The sequence below is a fragment of the Cydia strobilella genome, chromosome Z, assembly GCF_947568885.1.
Source record: "Cydia strobilella chromosome Z, ilCydStro3.1, whole genome shotgun sequence".
NCBI lineage: Eukaryota > Metazoa > Arthropoda > Insecta > Lepidoptera > Tortricidae > Cydia > Cydia strobilella.
The window spans coordinates 56,279,983-56,300,669 of NC_086068.1; the positions used below are offsets into that span (position 1 = coordinate 56,279,983).

At 37.1% G+C, this 20,687-nt stretch overlaps 1 protein-coding gene across 1 annotated transcript in view; it reads right to left on the minus strand.

Annotated features, from left to right (window-relative positions):
* Positions 1-20,582, minus strand: part of LOC134755221 (neurogenic locus Notch protein) — a 169,613-nt gene extending 149,031 nt beyond the window's left edge. The window contains exon 1 of the mRNA XM_063691745.1: positions 20,305-20,582. Within this exon, the coding sequence (XP_063547815.1) occupies positions 20,305-20,410 (106 nt within the window). The 5' untranslated portion in view covers positions 20,411-20,582. The remainder of the gene's footprint in view (positions 1-20,304) is intronic.
* Between the last annotated feature and the right edge of the window lie 105 nt (positions 20,583-20,687).

Here is a 20,687-nt window from a genome sequence, read left to right on the forward strand (position 1 = left end):
TAAAAAAAAGTTATACGTTAAAAACATAGAGGTGATATGTCATTGGCCGGTACTGTACGAGTACATACTCACATAGGTACATTGCAAGTTAATAAAAAACCGGCCAAGTGCGAGTCGGACTCGCGCACCGAGGGTTCCGTACTTTTTTAGTATTTGTTGTTATAGCGGCAACAGAAATACATCATCTGTGAAAATTTCAACTGTCTAGCTATCACGGTTCATGAGATACAGCCTGGTGACAGACAGACGGACAGCGGAGTCTTAGTAATAGGGTCCCGTTTTACCCTTTGGGTACGGAACCCTAACAAGAATGTAAAAATATTTCGCAATGTGGAATGAACACTTCGGATATTATATCGAAAAAACATGATCACACGACCCCCCTCCATTGCAATCAGGACAAGGGGATTGTGCTTTGTCTCCTTGTCTAAAAAGTTGCGCATGCACATGTGGGCGACACTTATTTTAAAACGGCGTAAGCGCCATTGTTTTTGTATAGGACGCGCGTCCTTTTGTAAGGGTTGGAAATGGCAGATGGCTCGTATTATTGGTCTAATCTAACTAATGATGTATTTGTTAGATTAGATGACATTTGATGGGTCAAACACATTTTAGAAAAAGGTCACTTCTTTGGACAATACAATAAAAGTTGACCGATGAAAACTATATCCAGTTTTTAACCGCCTTCAAAAAAAGGAGGTTCTCAGTATGACCCGTACGTTTGTAAGAAAAAAAATGCTTTAGTTAAGTATACTGTAGATAATTGTTCAGTTGTCTGCAATTTAGGCAAGCCGGTAGAATTCGAGTTCAACGTACGTTGTTTGGGGCCACTTCGTTTTAAAAAATACGTCCTCAATAAATAAAACAAAACTAGACAATACATAAATTTGAACATAAACCTGTATGACCAATAAAACGATATAATTTTATTATAATTTCCGTACCCAAAGGGTAAAAACGGGACCCTATTACTAAGACTCCGCTGTCCGTCTGTCACCAGGCTGTATCTCATGAACCGTGAATACCGTGATAGCTAGACAGTTGAAATTTTCACAGATCGGGATAACGCTAGGTAGAAGAAGAAGAAGATGTATTTCTGTTGCCGCTATAACAACAAATACTAAAAACAGAATAATATAAATATTTAAATGGGGCTCCCATACAACAAACGTGATTTTTTTGCTGTTTTTTTCCGTAATGGTACGGAACCCTTCGTGCGCGAGTCCGACTCGCACTTGGCCGGTTTTTATTTGTTAAAATCTTATATGTTATTTGTTAAAATCTCGCTAAACAACATTTATTTAACAATAAATAAGGCATCCGGTTTTAATTCCCATAGCTCAGTACTTATTCCATCGCTTTCACCCAATAACCTATTTCATTTTAGATTCCATAAACTCAAAATAGTCCTTACACCCTGGCGGGTGCTGCTTCTGCGTGCGTCCCATGACACGGGCAAGGGCTGCATCCGCTCGGTGTACCCCTTACATTTCACTAGTGTCACAAGGGCCTCTACGTGTTGGCTTCGGCTCCGCGCACGCCTCCCAACGGTCCGGAACACCATTGTACCGTGATGGGAAAGACAAGGCAATAAAACTTACATTCCGACAAAATCAGTATAGGACTATTCGGAGGTAGGCACACCAAGAAATTAATGATCCCTACATATCGTGGTTTCTAAAGCTTGTAAGCTTTTATTGTGTGTCTATAAATCACTGCCTCTGTACCGTCGATAGCGAGTATTTATACTTGGTATGAATATTATGTGGTATTTGTACTTGGTACGAAGCGAAAAGTAAGATTTACAGTCTATCACAAATTTGAAATACATCACACCTGCGTCAGTTTATAATTAATCGTATATTATTACCGAATTAGTATCAATAAAACACTTTGGCTTTCATTCGGACATCGCCGGTCATCAAATTGCACGCACTTTTACTATTCTATTTTAGAATGACCATAATATTTCCATCAAATCCGGTGTACTGTGACGATGCAAACACTCAAATCGAAATGAACTCTCTCCCGTTTTAATAAGGTCAAGTTTGGGTTAATGACGGTATTTAAGGGATCCTCTACCTGATGCTGCGACTGCGTAATAGAATAATGTCCTAAGTACAACTTTTTATTTTTCTAATGTCAATTCTATTGCGAAGTAAACAAAGACGATTTTTTATTAACATTTGTGATAGCACCCTAACGCCGGGTGCATATGCAGGTGTTCTTTTCCTTTTGAATTTGGAACGTTTTGTTTATTCATAAAATTAAGCTTAGCTTGCGATTTTGGTTGAAACTGTGTCCGTTGGTGGCTTATTTTTATTACGAAAGTTGCATTTAGTGAATTTTAATTTAGTCGACTCGAGTTGGCTCGTTTGGTGGACGACATTCAGAACATTGCGGGTCACTTCTGGATCGGTTTAGCTCAGTACCGGAACAAGTGGCGTACTGAAAGAGAGGCCTATGCCCAGTGGCCGATAAAGCTGAGCTGACGATGATGAATTTATCGAAATAGATCAGAGTATCAACTTTTCTTAATATTAACGCAGACAACTTCTAGCGTCCCATTGACCTTCTAGTACAAATTAATGACAAATGACAAAAACTTATTTAAAAAGAAGTTAAAAGTATGACATGGTTTTTGAAATAATGCCTTGATAAGAGAAATCAAAGGTTAAAATTTATATAGAATCAAAAAGTATTCTAAGTTTCATTCGGGTTTCTATCTTATAGTGTACATCTGTCAGGCAGAGCAGTTCAGAAAAATGGATATAACAAAACCTCATATATATCTCGTGTACATTTACTATAATTAGAGAATCAGACTTGAATTGGCTTCTAGGTTCATTTTTAATAATGTTTGTTTATCGGGCCTTCTTCTACTTAGTTAGCTTAGCTTGAGCGTTGGGTATAGGTTTCACCGTGGCCATTCCATCGCCATCCCACCGCGCCATAAGCCAACCGACAGTACTACCCTCTCTACACGCCCATCTTAGTGGGCCAGTATGATGGCCCACCGTATAGAGGAGACGTATAAATAAATATTGTAGGACAATTTTATACAGATCCTGTCCCACAGTAAGAGTAAGGCTCGTGTCGTGGCTAGACGACGATATATATGAGTAAGCTTTAGAGTACAGTTATGAGGAATACCTACCATCGTCAACACTTAACTGATTATCCGTGAACCGTATTACCAAGACGTTAAGGTACACATTTGGTCAGTTCAGTGTTAGTGACTGACTCACCGTTCTTAGAAGTCGGAAACGGAGTTATGCGCAGTTTTTGTCATGTCGAAATAAGTTGTACCGATCGTTTAAAAGTTCCCACTGTACTTCGGAAAGTTTAAATTTCCTTTAAAAACACACGTTTGTTTCAGGCTTTTAGCCCATAATACATGACGACACAATGGCATAATGAAATAAAAATAAAAGCAAAATTAAAATACAATACAAAAAGAATGTCAACAATGATTAATTAAATTTAATGATTAATTTTTTACACGACGATTTTGCGGTTTAAATCGGTTTTAGCACAGCACTATTAAAAAAGAAAAACAGAACACGAAATCATTTTGAAGGCTTCTAGAGACGGTGCAACGAACGAAATGCGATTTTATAGTTGCCGGTTATGCAGGAGCAAAGAATTCAATCGATCGATCAAATACAGCAAAGTGCCAGAAAAACGCGTGCGATTATCGGTGAATTTTGTAAAGATAGAGACTAAATAATGACATATGTATGTATATGGATATTGTCTACTGAGTTTCCATGAAATAATTTTTTACATAACTATAGCAGGTTAAAAAGCAGATTGGTTACCCCTTTGTTGTACACATATTATCACAAAATTTAATAAAACATAATTTGGCTGATTTGAAGAGCTGCTCACTCAGCTCATTCCGAGTGGGATAAATAACAATCTCAAGTATCTCAACTTGTCCCGTTTCGTTGAGCTACGAAAAATACATATTATACGTTTTTGTCAAGGACCTGACACTCTTTGATAGAGAAAGATAGTTTTATTGCGATTCCTATAAGAGGAAAGAGAAAATAGTGCCATGCTTTGTCCTTATAACCGATCGGGTGGCATCACAGGTAAGAGGCGATGGCGAAATACCGAAATTTATAAGAGTGAAAGTGAAAAAATCCTATGCTGCCCAAATTTTATATGAATATTCTTTCTCTTACCCACGGTCGCTCGGTGGCGCGTCTATAACTACTTGTATATACTATGCCTATGGTTTTTGTAGAGGATTTTTTTTTAGTACAAACAGTAACATTACGCTTATACAGGGATGATTTCTGGGTCGGGATCCGGAACAACTTTTTCTGACTGTAAATGATCCACATTATCATATGGTAGTATTAGTTTAGTTTATTTTTTCTTATTTTTCAAGTAAAATTAATCTTATACTAAGTAATCATGGTCACTTCAAAAAAGTCACTTTGAATTTTGACATTCGCTGTATGGAAAGCGAAAAGACGTCACATTGAGTAGGGTGACCAAACTGTATGCAAAAACGTTTTTTTCTACTTTTCATCTAAAAAATAAACAATAATTAACATCATTAGGCTCATCTCTGAATTCTGTATGTCTTGCTCCATGACCCCGAATACATTGCACATATTGTGCAGAATAAGGAACTCGATATATCCACCAAATTTTATCGAAATAAAACAAAAAAAATCGACAACCAAATAGCGGCGCTTTCAGAAAATTTGTGGCACACAACCACAGGAACCTAAGTATGACGGCACTTTACGAAGCCTCTCGTATGAGAACTTACGCAACTGACAAAAAGTACAAGTATTAATTGACTAGCGTGTGTTGATGGCGCAACGATAATGATGCCTTTGTGTGGCAACACTGACGTGGTTATTGAAACGCTGCTAATGTCTCTGTCACCGAAGTTCACCGAACATTCTCCTCACGTGTAGTCAACACCGACATTGGCAAATTCACCCTGTGCAAACTTGCAGGTATGGATGCTTGCAGGAGTAAAAACCAGATAAGAAAAAAAATATTTTTCAACACAAGGGCCTGACACTCTTTGATAGAGAAAGATAGTCTTATTGCGATTCCTATAAGAGGAAAGAGAAAATAGTGCCATGATTTGTCCTTATCACCGACCGGGTGGCATCATAGGTAGGCGATGGCGAAATACCGAAATTAATAAGTGAAAGAGAAAAAATCCTATACTGCCCAAATTTTATATGAATATTCTTTCTCTTACCCCCGGTCGCTCGGTGGCGCGTCTATAACTACTTGTGTATACTATGTCTATGTTTCAATATTAATCTTGAAACGCGTTTGATCATTATTTAGTCAACACCCGGCAATCCATCGCGGCTTTTTGTAAAGTTCAGCTATCACTAAACTAAAACTAACTAAAGAACGAAGAAAAGTACGTTATGCCAAGCTCATCATCACCTCATGCTCCGAGAGCAAACTTTAGACTATAGTTTGTCAAAGGACTGTCTCATTTTAAACATAGACAGAGAGAATCATACTATCTTTGTCTTACACTAGTACTAGCACCCAAAAGAAAAGGATGAGTATTGTTTTTTTTGTTCTTATTTACTGCCAATTTGGTTTGACCAAGTATAGTTTTGACATTGGGCAGAGAAAAGAAAGGTTATGCTGTAGCTACAGCGTATTGTAGGGAGATAAGGGGCTAGTGGCCCACGAAAGGTTTTGGAATTTAGAAATCTTCGTCCAGGAAATGTCTGGATTTTTAGGGCGATGTTCGGGACTTTTGTCAGAAAATTCAATTTCTTCATATGGCAACTCTTGGTTCAACAATGACCCATATAAACCGTCCACCACCTCGACATCCTGTGTCGGACATCGGGCAAGTCGGGACTTGTCAGCGTGTGAACGACGCGATACGATAGTGCTATCAAGGTTAGGTTAACCGCAACTTATCTGTGTCCTGTCCTGTCCCGTTCCTGTTTCGTCCTAGGAGCGGCATTCCGATTTTAAAATCTGTTAAGGTTATAAAGAAAAGAAATTAGAAGAAAACAAAAGATATGTCGCGCCGCGCGACTCTCGACGCAAGGGTTTTTATTTCTTGTTAAACTATGGGAGTTTTTCATTTATAATGTATATCTTAGTTTAAAATTAAGATAAGATAAGATAATTATTTATTTGCTTAAACATTTATTGTCTGTAAACATCATAATTTATTTTCTTACATTTACAAAATAAACGCGAGTTTATTGATCCAGAATATTAGTAATTAAGTCAAGGAACGTTTAAAAGCCATATAAAAGCACTGTCCGGTCCTTATCCTGCTATAAAAGTACAGTTTACACTTCACTTAGCTCTCCACTATGTTTAGCTACCTGCTTTAAATTGTTTTTATGAGTCATTCGAAAAACGCTTTTATGTCACGCTAATAAGAGTTTGAAATGTTAAAAAATCTGTGGTTAAACAAAAGCGCACTTGATTCGATAGTGCATGTTATCATGACAATGAATTTTGAGCCTTATTATAAAATAAACAGAGTTCTTTTTTGCCTGCTAAGTGACAGTAGGACTAGATACTTGTACCTGAATTTTTATTGGTACTAGAGACACTAAAGGGCACCTGTTCTTTAGTTCGCAGGTGGCGTTGAATGACGAGACTAACTTTTGCGGTTATTATCATTGTTTCTTTAACAATTTCGACACAGTTTGTATTATTCTTGTAAAAAAGGGCGCGAGAAATGATTTGGAACATAATTATGTAGATTATGTGACATTTTCTATCAAAAAGGTACACTTGTCAACTGTCAATAAAGCGGGATTTACATTACCAAATTAGTGGCGTGAAATTGATTTCGTGACAGTAGTTTTACTAACAGTTTCACGTGTAATTTAATATTTTCGTAATGCATTAATTTCATGAAAGCAAATCAATTTCGTGCCCTGCACGTATTTCTGGTGAAATTAGTGTCATGCAACTAATTTCGTAGTGCAAATGCGACGTGAAAAACTAATGTCGCGAAAAGGCCTGCGCTGTGCGGACGTGTAGCCTCGAACCTCGATTGCTGATTGGGCCGTGGTCACTGCGATACTGTGAATTACACGACAAGATTTTTTTCACGAAATTAATTTCGCATATATCAAAACTACTTTCGTGAAACTGATTTCAACATGCATGACACTTTCGTAATGTAAATCCCGCTTAAGGGGCTAATGCCATTGTTACTCTCGATGCCACTGTTAATTTCAACTGTCTAGCTATCACGGTTCATGAGATACAGCCTAGTTGCAGACGGACAGACAGACGAGTCTTAGTAATAGGGTCCCGTTTTTACCCTTTAGGTACGGAACCCTAAAAAAGGTATGTTTAAAACATCATATTTTTTTTACATGGAATGAATAAACTTTGATTTTGGAAATGGAATATTTCAAAACGGGAATTTCAGAAAATTTTCCATGTGGAAATTTCTAAATTTTGGAAACTTTTAAATCAGTATTTCGCTGTTTCACCATAAAATTTCTATTAACTACTACTTAAAAGTAAAATTACAACATGATGTTCATACCCAGTGTGGAATGCTATTAAAAAAAGCATTTTTTTTTTATATATAGTTGGTCAAGCAAATCTTGTCAGTAGAAAAAGGCGCGAAATTCAAATTTTCTATGGGACGATATCGTTCCGCGCCTACATTTTTTAAATTTGCCGCCTTTTTCTACTGACAGAATTTGCTTGACCAACTATACCTAATACTTTGGTGATCCGACACCCTATTCAAGTTATCTAATATATAGCAATTACGCTCATACGTGTGCATTTTTATAGTGAACGTCAAAGATATGCATACATTTTTCGCCTTACAAAGGAGTCATCATCATTAACTTAAGAGTTATTCTCTTGTCGGTGGAGTATCTTCCAGCTTTCCCTATCCCGCGCCAGCTCTGACTTTTTGATACGACACGACCCCTACTTTTTCTTTCACTTGATCTAAAAAGCTGCGTCTGGGTTTTCCTCTACCCCGCTTCCTTCCTATCCGCCCCTCCAGGTTAGTTACAGGTTAGGTACAAAGGAGTGGTGTATACATATTTATGAAGACACTACACGGTGTCACATATATATTACATTACATCCCAGGTAGCATTTATACGTCATTATGACGCCCGCTACGACACTTGTACGTCGCCGACGTCACTGCTATGTGGGATACCATAATATATAGGCCACGTATCATATTCGATTATTATTGGAATAAATATGTATTGTTTACATTGCGACAATGTGCGAAGTATCATTTTACGCTTTCTACGCCCGTCTTTTATTTCTTTAAAGCAATTATGATCTGGATGAGAGTTCTTTAAGCCACTTTAGAAATATAATGTCTGCAGCATGGAGACTATATAAAGGAGCCAAATCTCTATGTATGAAAAGTGTCCATCAAAAAACAGTAAATAGGCGGCGCCACCATACACCGAAATACTACCAAAAACAACCTACGTAATTTGGTCGGGTTATTTGTTGGTTCATGTTATACTCATGTCCCAGAGCCTAACTAGCGCCACCGGAGAGATTAGGAACTATTATTTAAAGCTGAAAGCGGTCACTTTTGCAACAATTCTGCCATAAGAGATTGGCATCCTTTCTATACCATCCATAGTCTGCAGTTTATTTGTCATAATATTTTTTTCTTCAAGAGTACACCAACTGTTAGTACCTCTTTGAAGCGGCGAGGTAAAGCATTAATCAATAGAATTAATCGATTCCTAACTCGTACGATCGATTATAGATAATACCCCATCGGTTTAGAAACGATTCCCATTCAGTGCGCTGTCGAATAAAAATCGATCAACCTGACCAACACGCTCCCTAAAATTAGAAATTAAATATTTACTCGTTAATGAGATACAAATAGAGTTCAACTTTCGTAATCGTAGCGTTTTTCAACTGCACATTTTTTATTGGTAAACAAAATTAAGAATGTTGTCGGCAATCTCAAAGATCAGTTACTCTAATACTAAATGCGATTCGATACAGTTTAATTTTAGAACATTAGTAGTCTATTAACTGCAGAGTTAAGTTTGCACTATGTATGAGTGTTGGGTGGTATTGGGAAAGACATTCGACACCGAACTTAGTCCAGTTTAAAAGCTGAATAATCAAGTTAAAGAGACAGTATTGGTTTAGTTATATTTAATTTTAATATCGAATTTCATTAGTTTAAGTAAACTTTCTCCATTAGGATCTTACGGAAGATAAATACACCTACCTACCTAAAATATATCTAATTGTAAATGTTACGTCTAAATTCAATCATGAAAGGACACAATGTCGGTTTAAAATAATATATATAATATAATAATTATTTATTTTTATTATTCAGAGCCCACTGTGTCCCACTGCTGGGCAAAGGCCTCCCCCCTCTTTTTCCACTCGTCTCTGTTTAATGCTATATCTGGCCAGCCTGTCAAGAAGGAGTCCAAGTTATCCCGCCATCGCCGACGAGGTCTGCTGAATCCCCGGTTAGACTCGTGGGGCTCCCACTTCGTGGTTAACTTGGCCCACAAGTCATCCGGCATTCGGCAGACATGACCAGCCCAGTCCCATTTCAACTTGGCCGCTTTCCGAGCTACGTCTATTATTTGAGTCTTAGAGCGCAGCGTGGTGTTTCGGATATATAATTATATTTATAATATATAATAATATATGATTATTAGAAATTGCGAATAATGTAAACAAACAAATTTACCTAAATTTGCACTTTTTAATGTCAACCATGAAAACAGTTTATATAGTTGGTCAAGAAAATCTTGTCAGTAGGTAAAATGCGGCAGATTTAAAAAAAACTGGACAAGTGCGAGTAGGACTCGCCCACTGAGGATTTCGTACATTTTAGTATTTCTTGATATAGCGGAAACAGTAATACATCTGTGAAAATTTTAACTGTCTAGCTATCACGGTTCATGAGATACAAGCCTGGTGACAGACAGACGGACAGCGGAGTCTTAGCATTAGATTTTGCGCCTTTTTCTAGTGACAAGGTTTGCTTGACCAACTATATTATGTGTACTTAAATTTCTAGTTAAAATACACAGTTAATATTAATTATTAATATTTCAGTGAACACAACATTCATAAAAATATTAGGTTATAAGTCAAATGCTAACAAAATCTATCATATTTTGTTTACATTATTTGCCATTTCTATTGAACTCCACTTTAGTTAGTTTTAGGTAAAAAAACTTAGCTAAAGAGGGGCTTTAGCTAAGTTTTTCTGTTGTCAATCTGTGTGAGTGAAGTATTCGGGTAGACTTAGGTAGGGTTGCACCAAACCGTCTGTCACCATTTTAGCGTTAGCTAAATTTTATTGTATGGGAAGTTTCATAGTTCTCTGCTGGCTGACGTTGATCAGTCTGTTAATTATGGTTGGTGCAACTGGCCCTTATACATGAAATATGTAATATGACGTAATGACGTTTTTTAGGGTACCGTACCCAAAGGGTAAAAACGGGACCCTATTACTACTATGAGGGACTTCGCTGTCCGTCCGCCTGTCTGTCTGTCACCAGGCTGTATCGGCTATATCTCATGAACCGTGATAGCTAGACCGTCGAAATTTACACAGATGATGTATTTCTGTTGCCGCTATAACAACGAATACTAAAAACAGAATAAAATAAATATTTAAGTGGGGCTCCCACACCACAAACGTGATTTTTTTGCCGTTTTTTGCGTAATGGTACGGAACCCTTCGTGCGCGAGTCCGACTCGCACTTGGCCGGTTTATTACCTACAGGTATGTTACTTCTACACAGACCAGATAATTGAAACCTATAAGACTATTCAACAGTGCTTGTTGATATGCCTACTTGAATAAAGAATAATATTGTATCTTGAATCTTGATAATTTTTTAAACCATAAACTAAAAGCCACGTAGCCACTCAAAAACGCCCAGAGCCTTTTTCAACTTATTCCAAAGTTAAAAACCACGTTTCGATCCAGAATGACAACCGAGACCGGCGCGCGAGTTGATCCCAAACCGGTTGCCCTATCCCAACCCCTCAATCGACTATCAACCTTAACTTTTTACATTTAAAGTCGAAATTACACTGCTTCGAGTATGAATGCCTAACCTTCAAGTGAAATTAGACTGTGTAGTTATACAGTTAAAGTTGTTTTTTGAACGGATGCGCATGCGCATGGATGTTTATTTAGTAACGTATGCATGCACAAGTGGGTATCTGTCGGTTGTGCGTTTACTTTACTTGTCACGAAGCTGGGGTGGAAATTGTTAGGGTGAAGCTAGATGTTTGTATGCTAAATAATAATAAAAACAAGCCAAGTGTCTTGTACTCAAGCTCCAAAAGTTCTGTATCTACCATACTATTTTTTAATGTTTTTGGTATTAGTGAAGTGCCTCGATAACGCGGTGATCCCAATGTAATGTTGGTCGCTGTAATCCGGACGGTCTCGATGTGAACGCACTGCCATTGACAGTCACAAAATATTCAAATTTCTTCTCTGATTAAGAGTTACTTCGAAATGAAGTGAAGAAATGTACAATAGAAGAATATACAGTAGAACCCGCTAATAATGACATCGAAGGGAAGTGACAAACGCGTCATACTAAGCGGATAAAGCTAAAGCATAGTTGATTAACTTCTTATTTTTGTTAATGTTTCCAAATTAATCTCAAATTTCTTTGTGAGCGATGAGTTTTATTAACCTTGTACCAATAATCAACTTGTCACCGAGAATCAAAACTATAATAACTTAAACGCCACGCACACCCACGCACCAAACGTCCTCGAAGGGCAAGACGTGGGGACGGCCATGAAAACCAGTGAATGTGTCAGTAATGTCAGTATAACCACATAATTTCATGAAAATCTGTCACAAAGCGTAATACGTCATAATAAGCGGTTGGTCAGTATAAGCGGAGTCATTATAAACGTATTAACAAAGATAGATATGTATTAATATAAGAAAAAACATGCTAATTAAGTGTCCTATTGTATTTAGTAATATAAATACTGGCGGTTCATGTTGAGAATTAGGCGGAGTTACTTACGCATTTATAATTTAATATCAGAGGGATAGACAGTACAAGGGCAGTATCTGTTGAACTACGCAGTGGACTGCAGATAACAGTCTAAATAGCTTATCAGGATAGCCTATAAATAAAGGTCTAGAATCTAGATCTACGGCCGGAGTCGAAGCCCAAGCTTGTTACGCTAAGATAGGGTTGCTAAAGCATAAAAAGTGCCTTGGTAACATTATTATTATTTGTATGTCTTTTCATATGTCGGGAACATGAGGTGCCGGACTTTTGGGAGGCGTGCGTGAAGTCAACAGCGCAGAGACCATTATCTAATTAATCTAAAAGCAAGGGATATACGTGGGAATACCGTCCCCGAGCGCACAATATGATATGTTACATCCAAAGATGGTCCCCGCCAGGTGCAAAGACTATTGCATATATAGCCGGTCAAAGAACTTTGTCAGTAAAAAAGGCGCGAAATTCTAATTATCTATGGAACGATAAACCTTCGCGCCTACATTTTTTAAATTTGCCGCTCTTTTCCAATGACGGAAATGGCTTGACAGACTATATGTACGCAAGTTAGGTTGATGTTCAATAGTTAAACTTTCATGCGCTTTCATAACAATTATTTGCACTAATATTAACAGAGGCTTTATGGTTTTCTACTTATGACCAAATGCCTAGGTGTAAACCCCTAATATCTAGTCAAAATTTTTGCTAAGAAATTAGATGCTTGTAAAGCAAGGCAAAATATTTTCCAAAATCAAATAATTTGGAGATATCTGTACAAAATGCTTAGCTTTATTTTATTTGAATGAGGGTTATCGTGTTTTTGCTCACCAGTTGGCGCCTCTGTTTTTTTTTTTTTCTTATGGCATCTGTCCATTGGGACAATTTTGCCAGCATCAAGGTTGTGGTGGTTGTGTGGTTTTTTTGCTCACCAGTTGGCGCCTCTGTTGATGGTGGTCCAAAAGACTAAAGAACAGCTGTCAGTCATTGAAGTGACAAGTGACATTTCGAACTTTGCGAAGACCACCATCCACACTAGCGCCCCTAGCGGCGAATTCATACGCGTTAGCCCTCATTTACACACAATTTTATCAGCGAATGCTCTATAGCAGTTATACATACTACTATAGCATTAAAACAATCAATCAATTAAGGCATAACTTGAAGTTATAATAATTTTATATTCATAATAATTCGTTTTTTTAGCATTAGAATAATTATAAACAATCTTGACATGTTTTTTTATTGAAAAATGCTTTAAAAAAATAGTAACTAAAGTCTGTCAAGACCTTTCTGTCAGTAAAAAAAGCGGCAAATTTGAAAAATGTTAAGGGTTATTGTTGCATAGAAAATTTGAATTTCGCGCCTTTTTTTATTGACAAAGTTGTTTGACCGGCTATATTACTTATGAAACCAAAATAATATAAATATAGGAATATCCTTGCTATATAATGCTTACATATTTGCTGTAACTTATTTTTCAAGTGTTTTTCATTACAAAGACACGTTATTATTGCTTAACTACCCCTTTTTCTAATGTTAAAAAAGGAGGTATACAAATCTCTGTAAAATGTGGTCCCTTTCTTATAAACATAAACGTTTAAATGACGGATAGGGACAAACAGTTATGAAAAACGCCATAACAACATAACTGATTAAACCACGATTAAACAGCACCAAGATACTGGCAAGTCTGGCAACCCTAGCTCTTAGACACACAGCACCATAGACATAGATATACAACGTAGTTATAGACGCGCCACCGACCGACCGGAGGTTAGAGAAAGAATTTTCATGTAAAATTTGGTCAGCATAGGATTTTTTCTCACTCTTCACTTATAAATTTCGGTATTTCTCCATCGCCTCCTACATATGATGCCACCCGGTCGGTGATAAGGACAAAGCATAACACTATCTTCTCTTTCCTCTTATAGGAATCGCAATATAAGACTATCTTTCTCTATCAATGATTATCAGGCCCTTGCACAGCACAGCACAGATTGATTTGTGAATTTGTAAGCTTAAACAAGATAGGTCGCTAGTTAGTACATTAATGCAGGGTTTGTTAAACAGGATCTAAAGTTAAAGACAAGATACATTTTTAACCTGGGTTCCAGTAGCAAATTCCATATTATGTTTTTTTTAATTTGAAACCTTCTTATTCAATAAAAGAAAAAAAAAACAATTCGTACATACAATATAATGTACACAAAGTTATCGAACTTAAACTATCGTGAGACATATTTCAAAATATTTAGATAAGTACGGTTCCGTTTTACTCACTATTATTTTTAGTCGCTTTTACATACAACCGCCGCGGACACTCGTGCCTGAGGAAGGATTCCCAAAGAATCCGAAACATGTCGCCAAAAGCGACTAAAAATAATAGTGAGTAAAAACCCTTACTTTTGTTGACTATTTTATTTACACCTCTATATAAAGATATCTAAATCGGCGTAATATATACTTTCGCGAACTACACGGACGCATAAAACTCACACAATTTATGCAATTAACCATTTTCGTAATATTCTCAAACAATGGCCACACTTTCGCATGAGAACGAAACGCTTCTCAGACCATACTTCTGCAAACTTAGCTGTGCTGGCCGTGATGGCGCTGGCGTCTAACGGTGCACGCGAAATCACTAGCAGCAGCGGCGTTAGTTCTAGTTTTGGCCACCAGCATTAACAAAATTGTCAAGCAAAAGCTCTTACAACTTTTAAATGCACTTGTGGAAGACTTTATTGCCTATTAATTAGGGTTTAATTTTACATGATCTAGCATGTCGTACGCAGTGTTACAATGTAACGTAATAAACTTCAGAACAATATTTTTTGCATAACGCCCGCATGTGCACGACCTAAAGAAAACCGAAAAAACAAGTTTGTGGCGCAGCGTATTCACTGAATAGTAAATTAATTTTTATGATATATATTATTTATTTTAATTAAAATTGTAAGTAAATTGTACGGCCGGGGCACAGGCATAAAACGAGTCATTACAAATTTTCAAGCCGACAAGGCAGTAAAATAATTGTTTATATCTCATGAGAGTAAAGAATAATTTCATCAACTCGAGTTTTTGCCATTCCAGTAAGTAACCAATTAGACATTTTTCGAATGTTTATTGCAAATAAATTCAGCAGTGGTAGTCATTTAGCTAATACGCACAAATATGTCCAGGCACAATTGGAACACATCGCCTTTTACGAAGTTAGAACCAAGTTAGCCATTTTCGTCAGACCCCCAGACCTAGTCAAGTTGTTATGTGTTTAGCCTTTTTGGGAAGTCGAGGTACCTAATACGTTAAGAGCAGGGCTACGTAATAAAAGCGCGAAACTTATAAAAATCTTATGGAGATAAATTACCTAGCATCGAATTTATTTTCATTAACTTAGTTCTAATCCCAATAAGGTCTAGTTTACCCTCTGGGTTGGAAGGTCAGATGGCAGTCGCTTTCGTAAAAACTAGTGCCTACGCCAATTCTCGGGATTAGTTGCAAAGCGGACCCCAGGCTCTCATGAGCCGTGGCAAAATGCCGCGATAACGCGAGGAAGATGATGAACTTAGTTACTGGTAAAACCTGACAATTGCGAGTCAGACTCGCCCACCGAGGGTTCCGTACTTTTTGTTATAGCGGCAACAGAAATACATCATCTGTGAAAATTTCAACTGTCTAACTATCACGGTTCATGAGATACAGCCTGGTGAAGTGGTGACAGACAGACAGACGGACAGTGGAGTCTTAGTAATAGGGTCCCGTTTTTACTCTTTGGGTACGAAACCCTAAAAATTAATATTACCTTAATTTTTATGATTTAGATAACAATGAAATATACGCGTAAGGTATCTATTTTTACAGAATAGGGATGTGACAAGATTGGGTTGGTTATTGAAAAGTTGTACCAAAAAATATAGGTACCGGTTATGAAAAAAAAACAAACAATTAAATATAATTGAAATCGATTGATAAAAAAAAACAACTAAAATTGAATAAGTTATTTGTATCATTAACCCTTAACGGTCTCGATTCAAAAAAATCCACAAATTAAGCCTTAACTATTTCATTGTCCTAAAAATTTTACGTAAAAAAATACAATAAGTGACGTTATAGGGTGGCCATTTTTAGGGTTCCATTTCCATACCCAAAGGGTAAAAACGCGACCCTATTACTAAGACTCCTCTGTCCATCTGTCTATCTGTCTGTCACCAGGCTGTATCTCATGAACCGTGATAGCTAGAGAGTAGACAGTTGAAATTTTCACAGATGATGTATTTCTGTTGCAGCTATAACAACAAATACTAAAAAGTACGGAACCCTCGGTGGGCGAGTCCGACTCGTACTTGTCCGGTTTTGCCCTATAGTACAGATTGCACCCTATTAAGGGATACAATTTCATAACAATTACATGTATACATAACACACCTATCTAACCGAATAGAATGATAGGACGTAACGCGTATTACGCGTACTGCAGGACGCTCAGGCGGTACCTATTAGGTACTACCTAACTACCTACTCGTAAACTAGTAATGTGTCGTATGTAGTAATGTTATGAATAAGACACTGATGAAATTAGGATTTTACATTGCAATTTGACATTTTTTTTCTACCATTAGCCTACTTATTATTATACGACATCAATAAATTGAAATAATAACTATTAATAATAAACTGACAAATCAATTCAATTAATCATTTACCAATATAATTATTTTTGACGATATATTCTTAGATTTAGTTTTAAGATTTGCGGTCATTTATTTTATTTTTATTTTAATTGATTACTAATAAGTAAATGTAAATAGCCTAGAATAATATTACTATTGTGTGCCCTTACAGGGTGTCATGATCTGACTTTATATTATGTAACACCTATTATGTACATGACAATACAATAAATAAATAAATGATAAACTATACAAATAAGACAAACTCTTGTAATTTGTTTTGTTTTAATTGTTTTATTCGTGAAAATCTCCTGCGGGCTTACAGGTGACCCCAAAACGCTCACATGACTCGTTTGATGGATATTAGCGATCCGCTTTACGTTTTACTATGGATAGAGTAAATCGCAATTTAACATCCAATAAAGGAAAATAGGTAGGTTTTAGGTACGAGAATATCACGGATTTATATATAAAAGCCCGATGATACTGCTACTTTTTTTACTAATCCTCATCACCGAGCAACAGGTGATGATAGGAAACTAGAGAAAACGATCCGAAACAGAGAATCAAACAAATGGACTGTGTCTAACTCAAACTAGTTCCAATATTGACATAATTGTATTGGCTTTATTGCCTAATGATATCATTGGTCCCTTAATCAATACGAGATGCGATCCTCTAGTTTGACTTCTCTTTCGGTAACGTTTCTTTTTGCAATACATATATGTACCTTCGTAAGGTATACCTATACCTATGTACTATGTAAGATATTCTTTTACTCTTGACAGTGATAGTGTTAGGTGACAGTATCCATTGAAAATTCACCTTAGCACTGTTCAAATATGCAAACACTTCTGAGCACCGGGGATAGTATCAATGTACCAACACTTCTCAGAACACGGCGCCTCAACACACTAAAAGCATAACACTGGTCATTTGTCGCCACTACACGCCAATTTAAAATCTACGGCGAAAGCTATAAGGGTCATAACTCCATGAGATTTCTGAACCAATACACTGACCACTTGTATTGTCGCCATCAGATATATCGAAGCGGCCGATGTGATCAAAATATCTGAACACGCACTCTAGCGCCTTGACAATAGAGGCGTGTTCAGATATTCGTGAGCACCTTGGCCGCTCCGATATATCCGATGGCGACTGTATCAGAGTTCATGCAAATTCGACACCTAAACTTTTAAGGATAGGGGTGCTAATTCCGTGCATTGGATTAAGTATTACTCATGTTTTAGTTAAGATTTATACGCGACGCTGCAGTCAATTGAAGAGACAATTGGACATTAATTCCGCTTATAAAAGTGGAGCGGCCATGTTTATTAAACATCGTGACATCTGCAATTCGAGTACGATCAATTTAATCGATTAAATTGCTTAAATAGCGTAACAAACTTGTAATGCCCGATGTCAACGAACGGCAAACGCTAATAAATGCTTAACAGTTTTGGGTACGTTCCGATAACTTAATGGTACAATTAGGATACTGACAATTTGACCAATGGTAATTGCAAGAGCAGTGTAGCAGGCAAACGTAGCGAGATGATAAGCAGACATGCGTATGCAGGCAGGTATTCGATGTTAATTAGAACTGTACTTATAGTATCTGTATGTGATATGAATTGTAATTAATTGTTGGTAGAAAAAGGCCTTATAAACAACAGACTAGATTTACTAGATACTTGTTCGAAAGGTTTAACTGACTAACATGAAATAAATGTGTCATTTATTCTCTGGTTACGTAAATTAGGTAGAAATACTTTTAGAACAGTTTCTGACAGTTTATCAAATAAAATTATAATCAGGCAGATACTATAGAAAAACACGAAACGGCCGCTGTCATGTTCATTTCCTTTATTTCTAGATTGAGACTGTTCTAGAAATTATTTCAGTTGTTAATCGCTGATGCCAGAGAAAAAAACAATCGCCAGTGCAATTTTTTCTGGACAGACTATTCTGTCACTAAAAAGGCGGCAAATTCAAAACTATGAACCTGGAATCATTTTCAATTTTGCATCTGACGTCATTTTCAAATTTGCGCTTTTTTCTAGTGACAGCAAAGGTTAGCCAGATCAGGTGTATATCAGACCCGGTGCAAGTCTGTGTCAACAAACAACACGTCAAACTAAATAGGTACATGACAACGGCAGACTTTGCCACTGGCTCGGATAAACTTGCAGTACTTACCGGATTACTTAATATTCCGTCGTGGAGATCATAAAATTACAATTTCAAATGCTTCTGAAACAGAGTAGGAACACAGAAATTTCGAAACTACACCCAATATAAATTGTAAGTCGCAACTTTCCCTTAAAACACACGAAATGTGTTGTTTGATCAATATTTAAGTCGTCTGCCAAGGCTCTGAGGAGTGAATACCAACTAGATGGGCTTTGTTATAATTTGTATGCGACTAGTTGGTCGATGTCGTGGTTACTATGTGAGGAATTAAGCTGTGTTTTTGGTCTAAAATTAGGTAGTTCGGGCTTTCCATTAATTGTTCAGCTTTTACAAGCATATAAGTAAACGACGAAACTACGTTTATTTGACATTGTTCTGACTCAATTCACGACATCTCATTAAAATTTGCACCTAACCCTAAAACCTAGCAGAGGTATGTATTAAAATAACTGTTATAATAACCATGTAAAGATTGAATGAAGTTGCATTGATAGATATTACGTTATTAATTTGACTGTAAACCTAATGTAGACCGTTCCCACGCTATTTAACGTCTACCCACCACTCGCCTGGCCAGCACCAACAATCATTAACTAATTTAGTAAACAACAACAATGTACACAACACAATAAAATAGTTCATTAAAATGAGACCAGCGTCTATCGTGGTTAAACCGACGACACACACTGAGCACACAAAGTAATAAACATAACAAGCGTTTATGAGAATTATTTAAAAAAAACGGCAATATTATTGAATATTTTCGTTACATTTCAAGAAAGGCTTGTTACGTGTATGTACCATAAAAATCGGTACATTTAAACGGAAATCACTATTGTATAATGTAACAATGAAATGAATGAAGTCGCTCAGTAACATACATTGCGAGTGCGGTATTTATATTTTAAATCCATCAGGTTTTTAACAAATTTTTCAGCACTACAACAACTAAGCACTAATCACCTTCAATGGATTTAAAATATGAAATGGCATGAGAATAAACGATGATAAAAGTCGCAGAGCTTTGTCGAGTAACTTATGTACCAAAAAGCATATTAACACAAGATACGGTAACGGTACTTAGTACCGATTAGGTAACAATTGTAATCGGTTAACATATTGTTATGCCTTTCCCAGCCCTATTAACTGCCTAGGTCTGAAAGCTCGAAACTAGTGCTAGCTGCTAGCATCAAATGGCGATTATGTACCTAGCGTTATAAAAACGCTATGCCAGTTCACTCTAGTTTTTAGATACTCGTTCCTCAAGTCAGACTGTGAGAACCAAATCATTATCCGACCGGTTTAGTGGGCCGAGAGCGCACCTAGGCGCGCAAGAGCTTTGGCGACTACCCGCCTTGGCCGCGCTTTCAAAAGCTCTTAAAACTTTTGTAAACTAACTAAAACTTAATTTAACCACTCACCTTCGGCCTCCTGTATGCTCAACGCTCCCAGAAGGAAGCACAGCACCAGAAATTGAATCCCATAATCCGGTATAAAGTTTCTGGACCACATCTTGTAACACAACATTACACATGGACCACTCACATTTGTTTCAATACGGTCAACACCACTGTAATCACTCACGGTATGAGAAACAGGCACTTCATTTTGTTTTTAGATAGTTTTGGGACTGTTATTTACAAGTATAGGACATTTTAGCGGTAAAAAACGGGTCCGGTATATACGTCCGTCCAACCGACTCGTGCGCAGCCGCGTCCCGCTCGCGTCTGACGGCGCTTTGTTCACAGACACACACCGTACGGTAATCAAAATGGCGGCCGCTGCGCCTGTGTGCGTGCCGCAG